The sequence below is a fragment of the Conger conger genome, chromosome 1 (assembly GCF_963514075.1).
Source record: "Conger conger chromosome 1, fConCon1.1, whole genome shotgun sequence".
In the NCBI taxonomy this organism is placed as follows: Eukaryota; Metazoa; Chordata; class Actinopteri; order Anguilliformes; family Congridae; genus Conger; species Conger conger.
This window is the reverse complement of record NC_083760.1, coordinates 69,250,442-69,264,446: the sequence shown is the minus strand read 5'-3', so window position 1 is coordinate 69,264,446 and position 14,005 is coordinate 69,250,442. Positions and strand designations below refer to the sequence as shown.

The window sequence follows — 14,005 nt, the reverse complement described above, 5'->3', positions numbered from 1 at the left end:
CAATAGCTTTAAGTTCATTTTCTGACCATAGAAGAATACAAATAGTCCTGTCGGAGTGTGGGTTATATCAGCACTTAGGCCTCCCCTGGCTCAACAGTCTGATCTCATCTTTCATCCCACTCTGGATAAGAGTGTCTGCTGAATGCCAGTAAAGTAAAGAACACTCTCATGTAAATGTAGTTCATCGCCTGTGGTCTCTGTTTCAAGTAAAATTTGATTTCTGATCAGGAATAATTTTGGACTGCAAGGAACCTTCCACCCAAATGTTTCAAACCACTTAGTCTATGTCCACATGCAGTTCAGATGCAGTATTTCATATAGTATCTACAGCAATGGGACTGTGGGATGGGACCGCCTCCCACAACATTGCAGTGATGTAGGCTATTAGGCTATAAGCACTAGTATGTCTGTCTGTCTGTTCGTGAAAGATAGTTCCAACCGTTTTCGTCCAATTTGAATGAAATATATTTCATATTTGTTCAAAAGTGGCAAAGAGCCTGGATTCGGAATATTTTTCAAAACGATCAAGAATTGGTTAGCTAGGCTATTTAAAAAAAGAAAAGGTTTTTCACTAGGCCCGATGTCGATTGACATCAGTGTTCAGGATAAACATTGAACACACCAGGGCGAATTACACCTTTTGAACGACGAATAAGGCTCCTACACTACGCATATCTTATCATCAAGAAGGTGACATCGTCAACGAAACTTCCTGAAGTTCGTTCTACACTAGGGATGATCTGCAAGAAGTTGCTTTTGACTGTAGGCCTAAATAGGAAGCAGAACATGAAATTACGCCCACCCACTCGCTCCAGCAGACAGGGGGACGCTGCCTGGCCCCAGGTGAGTAACTTTGATGATGGGCGAGTGTACAGTTGAAAACTGTTTGGAAATTAAAACTAAAAGTCAGATGTACTCGCAACATGCCGAGCTGTAGTCTAGATAAAATCTGCTAGCTAGAGACAGCTAGTAAATTGATTGCCTACCGTAACGCCGCATAAAGAACGTAGAGAAAAACTGGAATATTATCTTGGGGCATCTGTCAGGTTGTCATTTTAGCCACATACCCTTTAACTTTATTTACATCTTAACCTTAAGAAACAAGTTAACGTAGCTAACTAACTTTAATTCAACACGGAATCAGGTAGGCCAATCAATTGTAGCCTTAATGTTTTTCAATCCCATTGTTCTGATATTGGCGAATGTCACGTTTACAAGGAAAGATATAAATATGCATATTATTCACATCTTAAATTGTTTTGATTACCATTCATCTTTCAGAAATATAGCACAATTTACACCAACCAATTAGATGTTTCCTCATGTACTGCTTTCTATACCCTGCTGTAAAAAAAGGTCAAGCTAGTTTTTGAAACAGTTCAGGCCTGAACTGTGGTTGGCCAGTTCAGGCCAGCTCCCAGCTTTACATGTTTTGACCAGTTTAAGCATAGTAACATAACAACTGTAGGCATCTCTCTTGAGTGCCATTCTAGTTCAAAAAACAGTCTTTTGTCTATGCCAGTCCTACAGACATCTCTCAAGTTGAGTCCTGAAAACATGTCTTGTTCTCGAATGTATAAACAAACATTTTACATAAACCGTTGACTGGTATTTCATCTGAAAATGCTCTTGGAGTGGGAACTATGTTTTGCAGAGCAGCAGAAGACATTGAATGTATTTTTCACTGTGTGCTAGACATAGAGTAATCCCACTCAAAATCTTTCATCAGATACACCCACACTAACATCTGGCCATTCTATTGGAATGCATTGCGGCAACCAGCGCATCCGTCACCCCATAAAACCAATGCGTAGTATCCCATTTTATTGAATGTGAACATTAATTTTTGAAGGTTGGTGAAATCAGGGATTATGTTAATATGAAAGGAATGGACTGGGGTGGTCCAGTAGCCTGTGCTTTATGCGGTGCGTCAAAAAGGCTTTGCAAAGATGTAAGGCTGTAATCACACTGGATGGCAGTTTTTGCAAAAGTCCGGCAAAAGACTTTATCTTTTGATTAGCTCAAAAACAGAAAAGGTTTCTGTGTGGTGTTCCATGTTTCTGTGCAAAATTTTTGGCTGTTTTGGGGGTGTGGCCACCATTTCATGTAGGACATATGGCACATACTATTTGTTTGCATTTCAAGTGTTTTATATGCCCAAAAAGTTCAAAGGGTCAAGAGAGCGGAGCACCAGCATAAGTTTGGGATCATTGCCTTGCTGTGGAGTGAAGTACTATCCAATGAGTTTGGAGGCATTTGGTTGAACTAGAGCAGGTAAGAGGCTGTGTACACTTCAAAATAAATTCTAATTCTACTGGGGGGGTGCTTTGGATCTTGGGCAGTTTCTTTTGGCCTCCACACTTTGCTCTTGCCATCACCCTGATACAAGTCGGTTTTGGTCTCATCTGTCCACAAGACCTTTTTCCAGAAATCTTTTCGGTACTTCTTAGCAAACTGTAACCTGGCTATCCTGCAGTTTTCACTAACTAGTGGCTTGTATCTTGCAGTGTAGGCTTTCTAGATCTGTTTGGGAAGTCTTATGCGACCAGTAGTCACTGGCACATCCATGCCTGCCTCCTGATGGGGTTTTTCTTTATTATGACAAGAATTTGTCATTCATCAACTGTAGATGTCTTCCTTGGCCTACCTTTCCGATTTACCATTACAACTGCCTGTGCTCTCTTTCTTCTTAATTATGTTCCAAACTTCATTAATGCATCTTGAGTAAAATGTGGTCTTCCTGTCTGCAGCAGGAAAGGTTTAGTTAAATTCCAAATGTAACTGTTTTCCTGATCATGCCTACATAGATGACAGAATGCTGTGTGTATGTGTGTGTGTGTGTGTGTGTGTGTGTGTGTGTGTGTGTGTGTGTGTGTGTGTGCTTGCGGGTGAGCTTGCTTGTGTGCCCGTGTGTCTGTGTTACAAATCTTGTCATACAGTCTATCCAATTTTTAATCATTAGAAACATATCAATTTCTTATCCACCACTACACAACTGGTCTTATATTAAAGACCATATACATATGTAACATAAGTGTCAATTTCTTTCAAGTTGCCTGACTTTTTAATGTATTTGTCCATCATGCTCTTGTTGTTTGTCATAGTTGGACACCTTATGTTCTTGGCAGTTTTTCACTGCAAATTATTTCCAACTAGTCCTGATTTTAGAGCTGGTATATTGTAACCTTTGCATATGTTTTCATCTTTCACCCTCTTGGTGCTTTGTGGATGCCATTTTACAGAGAAACATGCTGGAAACAGATGATAGAACATTATTTTGTGGAATAATCATTGGTGTGTCTGTCTGTGAGTCCGTGAATGTGTGTGTGTTTATGATTTACCAGTAGAACGTTCATAGGTATCTCCTGTTTACAAACCTAATTGGTTACTTTTTTAGTACTTCATTTGACTTCCTTTGTGGATAGCAACACATTAAAAAGCAGCATTACAGATATGTATATAATACCTTAATACAGTATGTGGAAATGCATATTTCTGACCAGGGAATGGCAGCAGCCCTTATTCCATTATTTAATTCAAAGACATTTTATGTTTATATATATATATATATATATATATATATAATTGCGTTTAATGTTTGGTTAAATGTCCCTCTAACATATTTCGGCATATGCAGTTCGTATTTAAAGTTTCTATATGTTAGAGGGACATTTTACCAGAAATGATACACATTAATATTTTCCTTGGTGATTAGTTTTGGAAATAAAGAAATAAAATGATAATATCAACATCTGATTGTCCTATATATCAAATAATTTGCAAAGTCGCTGAACAATGGGAAAGCTGTGCTTCACGGAGTATAAAAATAAGACTGAAGGAAGCGTCTAGGCAAAGAGAAATGTAAGGTTCTACGTTTTTATTTTTATTTTAGTTATTTTTATCGGGTATTTTTCGGGTAATAGGCTACATATGGAATAGAAGATAAGAGCAATTGACGAAAAAAAAAAAAAATATTAATAATAAGGTAGGCTACTTATTGCAACCATTTACCGTTCAAATATTCATTACAATTAAACAGTTTTGAATCGTTTTTATTTAGCCTTAATAGTAATAGTAGGCTATAGTCGATAATTTTTTTTTTTATTACAAGTCAGTAGGTTAGTCATCGGGTTAGGCTACATCAGCTAAAAATGATCCTGCTCTGGATATTTCATTGACTTTAAATACATATACATCGCCTTGATGTTTCATTTTTATTACGCAATATTTTTTCCTTTATTCGGTTTGAAAGGCTGTAAGACTGTTCAACAAGTTTGAATCGAACCATAAAATATATCAGAACAGCGAACAGTTGGGGCATTACGAACAAGTCATAAAGCCCTTACTATTGTTAATCATTTGCACAATAAACGTTATTATTTATACTGCTGAATGTTTACAGAACTGTTCGTACAAAATATTTGCTCCTGCAACCTCGAAATACCAATGGCAGGTGTAGCCTATAACTGTTACACTGCCACCCCTAACCCACGTGCACAACTCATACCGAGCAAATATCCAGATCTCTCTCGAATACCTCAATAGCTAATATATTAATATAGTAACTGTTCTAATATTTTATTATTATTTTATGCAGTGCCCAGCTTTAAAATTCAAACGCGTAAGTTGACATTTTAAGGAGGCATATTATTTGAAACTATAGGCTACGTTTTTACGAGATTTATATGAGGTAATTGTTTTTCCAAGAAGGATTTCATTCAATATTTAAAATCAGTTGACAATTTGCGAGTTTACCTGCTGTGTTTTACCGAATGCGTTCCACGATTCGTAAAAGTTGGATGTTGCCTATAGATCCATATTAAAATGTCCAGTGTTAATTAAACTCTAAAAGAGCACATATAGAGAGTCCAATAGGGACCATATATACTCTGTAAGGATTGATTTAACACTGAACATTCTACTGAGCAGGCTATCTGTAATGCACATTTGCCATGTCATTAATTGTATCTGGAAGCTCATTGATGCAAGTGACGACTGTTTACTGAGTTGCGATTACAATAGTATCTGCTTTCTAAAGTAGACTATTCTCTTTATTTTCATCGAGTTGCAGCCTATAGACTACACAAAAAAATCTTCAGTGAAAATATAGTCATTTTAACTGGACTATTGGACTCTGTTAGAGTTAATTTAACACTGTTAAATTAGTTGATTTAATATGAATATGTTTGTTGTGTAGCATATCATTCCAGAATCCACAAGAAATTGTTTGCTAATATGGGTGTTAATGTTGTTCAACAATATATTCACATTGTTCTTCATCTGGCTATGCTATGATTGATCTCTGTATTGTCAGCAGATTGTAAAACATATTTGCTTCATCTTTTTTAGGGCAGTACTATTACTTTCCCATCATCGACAATTCATTGTGGATTCAATTTTCATGATTGATTATATCCATTGTGTCTTGAATTAGAGAAGCATAACTAGCATATACCCTCAGACAAGTGTAATATGCAGTAGCTTAGCTTGCCAGCTTCACTGTTTATGCATGAACATGAAGCTTCATGGTCTGAAGTCATGACATAAAACGCCAGTTTAACACACAAGCTGTCTTAGTTTGAGAAACTGTTCAGTTTTACTGTGTACATATCCATGTTCACTTTCCAAAGCATTGTCAAACTATACAAATGAACAATAGAACAACATGCAACTCTCTTAATAGTGAATGGTTATCTTTATTTTGACCAAATTAATTTAGATTTATATATTGTTTAAAATATGAAGACTATTGCTGAATCAAATTGTAGGTCAATCACTGTAATTTCACCAACAACCTTAACAAATCACAATACTGGTGGACACTAACCTACAGTACGATGGACGTCAGTTTATTTTACCGCAGTCCTCCCCTTTAACATTTGCCCAGGCAGAGAGGATCAATTGCCCCGTTTCCTTGTCAATAGTGTGCACACTGATTAAAAGGTCAAGCTTTCAGCAAGTAATTCCATGTGAATGTTTTAATCGTGTCATGTAGTTAAAAGTGAATTCCAAACAAATAGCCTGCATAAGGATTCTTTATATTCCTTATATACTTGACGAAGTACACATCATGGCATCAATGATAAGTAAGCAAGTTACCTCGAATATAAACCTGCTTTTAATGGATCAAAAAACATACTCAGGCAGTGTGCGTGCGTGTGCGTGTGTGTGCGTGCGTGTGTGTGAGAGAGAGAGAGAAAGAGAGAGAAAGATAGAGAGAGAGAAAGATAGAAAGTTTATTAGTTGAATTCAGAGGATAAAATAAAAAACAAATACATTTCTTTATAGAAGCGAAGATGTTTAATCAATACTGACCCGTAAATTCATGATTACATGACACATAAATATAGCATACTCTTTACATTAACAAAAACAACTGATAAAACTCAGTATATGATATGATTCATTGTGGCGTTTTTGTGAAACTTGATCATACATTCATATGGCCCCAAAGCACTCTCGTGACACAAACAAATATGACCTGGAGACAGGTTGAAATTAAATACTGTATACCGATTTAGGTTTACACCCCGATTCCTGCTCTGTATACCACTTTCAAAAGTAGGCTTACCGTAGTGCAATTACATTTCAACTTTACTTGAACGTATTGTGTTCATGAGGTATTTGTTTCACAACAGATTAAGCTTTAAGTTTAGCCTTTTATCAAGCAGTGTGATTAAATGCTTTCCATTTCTGAAAATATATATTAATGAGAGTAATATAGGAAATAATAGCCTACTTGGCCATACACTTCTGTTTGCGCCACTGATAAAAAGGGAATTATAACTTTAAACATAGTATTTTCAATGGAAAGCAATATAACAAAAACTTAATTCATCACAGTCGGAAGGTAACATTATTTTATGGCAGGCAAAAATGGCTACAGTCTATACTGAAGCCTACAGTCTGGAGAGCCAATTAAGTTTCGCTTTTGCCACAACTTTCCATGAGGACATTAAGGCAACACAAATTACACCACTTTTAGTTATTTCCATTTCAATAAAAACAGAATTTGCACAACACAACTTAAGTTGTGGTCAACCAAACAAGGCCTTCACTATAGTCATCTGTGCAATCTGCATTAAACATAATTCGATGTAAGCGGCATAAATTTATCACTCTCTAGATAAACAACACTTTTAGGATTTTGCACTTAGTGAATCTAAGTACACATACACAGTAGATCACACAAATCACAAGACCTTCAATTAATAAAAAAATCCAGGTAATAATCTGATTGTAAGCACTCCAATTGTGCATTTCTTTGGCTTGGCTATTTAAATACAAGCATTGAAAGTCCATTACCCATAACTTAAAATGTCAACAACTGTATATGAAGCCATTTTGTTGTTTGGGGGACAGGCTACATGTGATCGTTGTGTCCTGAATAATGAGAACTACTTTATCCCGATGTATAGGGTTCAGCCGTAGAGGACGCTGTGGATGAGGCGGGGGATGGTGTGGTGGCCGGGGAGGGTAATTTCCTTGACTGATTTTCGGTTTTCTCGTCGCTGTCTGTCTGTGTGCCTGGCGATTTTGATAGTAACCCTTCCTTCTCGCGCTTCTTTTGCTTCATTCTTCGGTTCTGGAACCAAATTTTCACCTGAGTCTCGTTGAGCTGAAGCGCTGCTGCGATCTCTACGCGCCTGGCGCGGGTCAGGTACTTGTTGAAGTGAAATTCCTTCTCGAGCTCTGTTAGCTGTTTGGTGCTGAAGTTGGTCCTCACCATGTTGGGCTGACCAGCGAAGCCATATTCTCCAGCTTTGCCTGAGGGTGAGAGGTGAGTTGAGGTAACTGCCTGCTGGTGAAATCCGGATGAGGGAAAGACAACTTAAACAAACTACCGTGCACAATTACGTGCGCGGAAACTGAAAAGCATGTAACAGGAATGGCCAAAGATGGCAAGTCTAAACGTGTGCACTTTGTTTACAATTTAGTACAGTTGTCAAGCGAAATGCTATTTGCCAAACGTATTTCACAATATCCTTCAGTGGTCTTACTGAAGAAGGAATGACACTCACCGGTTTTTGGAGGATTTCTCTTGACTTTCATCCAATCGAAAGTCTGCGCCGGTGAAGTACTCTCAGACAATGGTGAGCAGCAGGTGTCATGGGTGGCGACATTTAGAGGGGACAGGTGGCTCCCGCACGCAGCGAAGGACAGGTTCGCTTGCTCGTGTCCGTATGCCGCGTGCGTGTACTGTAGTTGTCCCATCGTAGCTCCACTGTAACCTTGGTGATGCTGCAACATGGATGACGAAATGTTCCCAGAGTAAACTATAGGGGTACATTGCGAGTAGCTAACATTGGAGTCCACGTCCTGGCTCAGTGGGTAGTGATTGTAACTTGGACAAACACTTTGTGTGCCATAGCTGGAGCCACAACCGGTATGGGTGGCATATGTGAAGCCTAAAGAACTGTGAGTTGGGTAGGATCCCGACTGGTGTGCGTGGGAAGGAATACCACCTGGCGAAAGTCTGCTCACGATAAAGTGATCTTCATCGCCGCAAGTATTACCTGTGACAGAACACGACTGGAAACTTGAAATTCCGTGGTCTGGATGAAAAGCCTTGGTCGAGCAGGATCCTCCGTCGCCACTAATCACAGAGTAATCTAGGAAGGAGCTCATTGTAGCATTTTCTGTGTATCACTGACCGATCAGGTCGTCACTGATCAGTATGTATCAACCTGGATGACCGTGCCAACCTGCTTGATTCCTCCATCGAGCCGGCTCAAATCTGTAAGAGTGAATGGTAGGTCGTCACGTGACTCGGGTCAGCCAGTGAGCGCCGCAATGGCTGCGATCGCCTTCCCACGCAAATGATAGATCACCTTTTAAGAGGCATTTAAATACCAAACGCCCCTCGATCAAGGTGACGCACATCAGCCCTAATGTATTGGTTGTGCAAACAATGGGCAAAGCAGAAGACAGTGGACAACGTTCATTTCACAGGGATCGTAGGGCGCTCTAGAAAATAAAATATACTAATCTGAAGGATGTATTAAATGTGATCTTTTCACCTCTTCACTCGAACGACCCATCAGTGAATCATCAAAACACACGAGGTAAGATAGCACAACATCCTTTTTAAAATTCGCCTGCGCGTTTCTGCGCTTGTTTGCAATATGACATACTAATGTGTAATTGGTTCTGGGTTCATTGGCTGCAGATATATGTCACTTATCTAGAAATGCAGGCAAATGAACTTCATCCAGCTATCTGTCTATAATCACAGCTGTTGGCATGGAGATGAGGGGCTGTGGAAACCTAATGCCCTGGAGCTATCACAAAGTTACAGAGCACAACCAGGCAAACCTTCAGTTCGGTTTCTTGTAGCTAAGCTATAGGTTGATCTTTATACACTTCTTGCAACAGGATATCTAATATGAAATATTTCCAGTGGAGAGTAGGGGTTGACAGTTGTTATGTGTACACCACACATAATATACGATTTCAGGACTATATTTTCAATCGGGACAAACAAAATTAACACAATAGTCAAACATGTATACAATGTGTGTTGTGATAGCCATTTGCCAACGCAGTTTACTGTATTAAAGATTATTTAGAATTGTTTAGCCTAAATGTTTCAGATGGCTATACTACAAGAACATATGAATATTGTTTTAATAAATAATTAATTAATCTCTAAATTATCTGCATTATCTGTAACAGAAGACGTAGGCTATTTTATAATTGAACATCTTTCCCTTTTTTCCATACAGGCGTGGATGATCTTGAAAGAAAACGTAGTCTAAACGATGGAACACGACATTCCATAGCTACCCCCCCAGTGCAAACAAACCGAAAATGTCTTCGGCAATATCCATAAATGTTACTATAATGTTGTTCAGATTGCTGGTGAAATAGTCTCCACAAAGTGCCATATATGTCTCATATGTTTAATTGGATGTGCCGAAAACTGACAGCTCAGACCACCGTTAAGTTTTAAAGAAAATAGTCTACCACTGAGGAGGTCCACACCACTAGCACTGGATATGGTGAGCATGCGGCCTTGTGGTCAGTAATAAAATGGCGCTCCCGGCACAATTGGGAGAATACACGATTAGGCGGATACTCTTCATTCAGATCTCAACGACCTTTGTAAATTGAAACGTGTGTAGTAGCTTCTGTACCATCTAGGTCTACATTAAAATAAGACGTGATCACATACAGGCCAAGTATATGATACAAGGCAATGCAACAGCAGCACATGGGCTACAAAAAATACTGAACAAACGCCCCAGAAGAGCGGGGGACTGGCCCATATCAGAGCTCCAGCCTCGGGAAGACTCCAAGTCGCCTTCATTTCTTCTATCTGTATTGTGGTGACGGAACAAATAGTAATGAAGGAATGTTTTGTTTCACAGAAATCCTGTCATCGCTAGTATTGTTTGTTTTGTAGACGAAAATAAGTTTGTATACTGCAAAACGCAGAACCGAATAACCTAGAAAACATGCTACCTTAACGCAGTTACAGCTTGTGTGAAGTCTTGACTAATGGTTACGGATTGCTAGCGAAATGTCGCTAAGAAACAACGCTTAAACGAAATATGACCCTGCAACATTACACTATTTATACCAAGCAAGTGCAGAGCATCTATTTGGATGATAATCTCCAATACATTATTTTACTCCAGTAGCACAAATACATTCTGCATTCAAAAACAGACTACCTTTATAAGACCACAAGAACATTTGGGCTGTTTCATTCAATTATATTTTAATAAATTGGTCTTACATAAAATACCCTAAATTAAATGCCTTGTTCATTTATGTGGGCCTTCTTTGCAATTCGGTGAGCTTGTTTTGAGAAGTGGACATACAATGAAGGACGAACACACAAAAAAGTTTTTAAATATTTCCTTTTTTATTTTTTGAGAACTGAATTATTTTCCGCGTGGCCTTGTGTATTGGCTCATGTTGAGGGTTTAAAACGCCATAAAAATCTACTGAAAGCCCTAAAGTTTAATGCGCTTGGCCGGGGAATTCCATTTGCTGTTAAAACATGTAACGATTTTATATGTGCGTATTCCTCGGCAACAGATCTCAATAGCCTCATTAACCTCAATTAAATTATCTTTCATAAAATACTTTAGATTTATGAAATCCGCGAAAATTTATTCCAGACAACTTTACGCTCTTCTATCGACTTAAATGTATATATAGTAAAAGTTCTTAAGGCTCAGTGGCACGAGTTTTGCGGGTTACTTTCACCATTCAGCTTGTAAAACAGCACTGGCTACATGTTGTAAACTCTGAGCCTAAGACAATATAGTTCCAAAACACGCGTTTGAAAGAGTATGGCCTTTCCTGACAAATTAGACTTTAAATCTCAAACTCAAAACGTTTACTAGCCTATATGGAGAAATTATATTAGTAACATACTTGTTGAAATATCTCCAACCGTTACTAAATCAATAAAATTCTGATACTAAAACATTCGCAGACCTAGGCATTTTTAAAAATCATATTACCTTCTTAGAAATAAGCCACATTGTAGGGTATACTTCACACTTTGTTTGTTCGATTCAGAAAAGTATTTCTAATATTTTAAGGAATTTGAAAAGATTGCATTTCATTGTCAAAGCTATACTTTTAATTAGCCTGTTGCTCTGAATATTTTTCAATACAATATTTTGTATAACCAAAGTCAATTTTTTTCCAAATAAAAAATGTACTTGATGTCTCTTGAATTTTAATCTTTTTCATACATATAAAAATACTGCTTTAAATAAAAACCAATCAATAACAAAGTTGCAAATAGAAATTTATTCTAAGAAAATATTTATGACATTGTACCCGAAAGTGATACAAAAATAAAACGACAGATATTCATGTCTACTTTTCCCATTATTGGCTTTGGAAACATATTCAAAGGTTCCTTTCATTCTTTTCAACCTTACCTCTTTTCTCTTCCTGATTAATAAACTAATCGAGTAAGTAATAAACGATATATAGACCACATTAAGGGGAAAACATTTTAAAAAAAGAAGGCGGCATTGTTTTTTCTGAAATGATTTTTTTTTTAATAGTTCAGATGCTGTAAATCGATTGTTGTTAGACTGTCCGTGAAAAAATCAAAACTGTCCGTAGATATGTCCACAGGGCTATCTAGAGATTCGGGCAAACTCGGAGAGACGGCATCTGAGAGATGGAGGCAGGAATCTGCTGAAAAAACGTTAAAGTCCTGTAAAGGCGAAACATCCAGGGCCGAAGAACAGCCATTGTCCAGGCCAGATGCACAGTCCGACCCCATTGTTAACCCGCAGATTGGAACAGTGGGTGACGGATTTGAAAAATGTTTCAGATTTTTGTCATTGCTGTTCAACGGTGAAGCAGTAAAGCTTTGGGAATCTCCATTGTGTACATTCGGAGAGGCTTGTGAAGTTAAAGAGTTCTGCTGAAATGAGTAGCTCTCCCTTTCCAAAAGAGCCCCTGACACATTGTTGAGCGCTTGTTCAAAGAGGGACTTCTCCTCGCTGTGTCCTGCGTCCTCCAGACTCTTGAATTTCCCCTCGCCGTTATGGTTCTCCTTGCACTGTGTCTGCCTTTTGTGCTTCATCCTACGGTTCTGGAACCACACTTTAACTTGCCTCTCAGTTAAATCCAGTAAAGCGGCGATCTCGACCCTTCTCGGTCTGCATAGATACTTGTTGAAATGGAATTCCTTCTCCAGCTCCAATAGCTGGGTGTTTGTGTATGCAGTTCTCAACCTACGAGATGCCCCGCCACCGCTCTCAGGAATCTCGGGCGAGTCTGTAACAGAAACACAAAGAAACACCCACACATTTCATTAAAATAGCAACAATAATAGTATAGTCATCGTTTACTTTTAAATATACGCTATAAAAAGGGATGTCTTCCGCCCACCAATTAAAATAAACCCGCGAAAATATACCGTCGCCTACTTTCTTGAGCTTTAGTTACAAGGTTCGTGGAAATCCAGCCAAGAGGCTCAATCAATTTAAGACCTAAAATCCAAAACAAGAATAAGGCCATGGAAGCGTGGACCAGCCTGGCTCCAGCCTAATGAATGCACCAGCTGCCGAGCTGAGCTACAGCAATCTATCACTCTTGATTACTGTCAAATATCAAAACTCTGGCACCGGTCGGCTTGGGAGCTTAGACGGAAAATCCAATAAACTATATAACTTTGTGAAACTTTTAATAACAACCGCGTAAACAATAACATTAGAGTCCATTTGGAAACAATGCGAATTTATTACCAAACACAGTTTAAATTAGGTTATGTTTCGAAATAAATTCGCGTTGTTGTCTTGGAAACGTTTTTCATCCTCTTTGCCCCTCTTACCTTTCGGAGAAAAACAAATAGGTCCCGGCTCTGCGGCTGTTGCTGTGGAAGTTGGCAGCTGACTTTTCTTCGAGGCTTTTTTCTCCTTCATCCAGGGGTACTCCGGAGGAAGAGACGCGGCTGGCAGCGGGCTGCAGCCATTAAGGCTCTGCTTGGGCCGGCTGTGGCGAGGGTGGCTGCCGGGGTTCAGGCTAGGAATGGTCTGCTCAAAAGGAGGAGGAATCAGTGTCGAGTGTGAAAGCGTCGAGTTCTTGATTGATGAACTTTGAAATGTATCACCGACAGGGGGAAAAGATGTCAGGCACTCAGCAAGCGACGGCTGACTATTGATAAAACCAGTCTCTCGCTCGAATTCGTAATTCATCTCCTCTCCCTTTCAGCCTTGAAAACTTAGTTCTTATTTGAAATTTGTGGCCCAGGTGAAATATCATAAAGATCTCTGCTGGTGTTTTTTTCTAAATCACTGATTACGGCCGTGTGGGGACCGCGCTACTATTAAACTATTGCATTCATGGAGACAAGGTTGAAATTGGACCGAATTGCTTGTCACATGATTACCTCTGCCCAATGACAATTTGGGGTTTAATCAAAAGAAGCCACTGTCTGCGTGATTGATCCAAAAAGTCTGCAAGGAACGCCTCATTCTGGGAGTATGACTGTTTTTATTTACACATTTTGTCCCGTTAGTCC

At 38.8% G+C, this 14,005-nt stretch overlaps 2 protein-coding genes across 3 annotated transcripts; both read right to left on the bottom strand.

The window, feature by feature from the left end:
- Nucleotides 1-6,330: 6,330 nt before the first annotated feature.
- On the bottom strand, nucleotides 6,331-9,019 carry LOC133137848 (homeobox protein Hox-A1a-like). 2 transcript variants are annotated; one of them, XM_061256242.1, is made up of 3 exons: nucleotides 8,517-8,644; nucleotides 8,022-8,241; nucleotides 6,331-7,767 (listed from the first exon to the last, which is right to left on the bottom strand). In XM_061256242.1, exons 2-3 carry the CDS (start codon nucleotides 8,212-8,214, stop codon nucleotides 7,403-7,405), a joined length of 558 nt encoding a protein of 185 aa, XP_061112226.1. In that variant the 5' UTR covers nucleotides 8,215-8,241; nucleotides 8,517-8,644; the 3' UTR covers nucleotides 6,331-7,402. The 2 variants fall into 2 exon arrangements, with proteins under 2 accessions (XP_061112226.1, XP_061112217.1); XM_061256233.1 differs by having other exon boundaries at nucleotides 8,022-9,019.
- Nucleotides 9,020-11,757: 2,738 nt separating this feature from the next.
- hoxa2b (homeobox A2b) lies at nucleotides 11,758-13,688 on the bottom strand. Its single transcript, XM_061246518.1, has 2 exons — nucleotides 13,316-13,688; nucleotides 11,758-12,759 (listed from the first exon to the last, which is right to left on the bottom strand). Exons 1-2 carry the CDS (start codon nucleotides 13,677-13,679, stop codon nucleotides 12,029-12,031), a joined length of 1,095 nt encoding a protein of 364 aa, XP_061102502.1. The 5' UTR covers nucleotides 13,680-13,688; the 3' UTR covers nucleotides 11,758-12,028.
- Nucleotides 13,689-14,005: the final 317 nt, after the last annotated feature.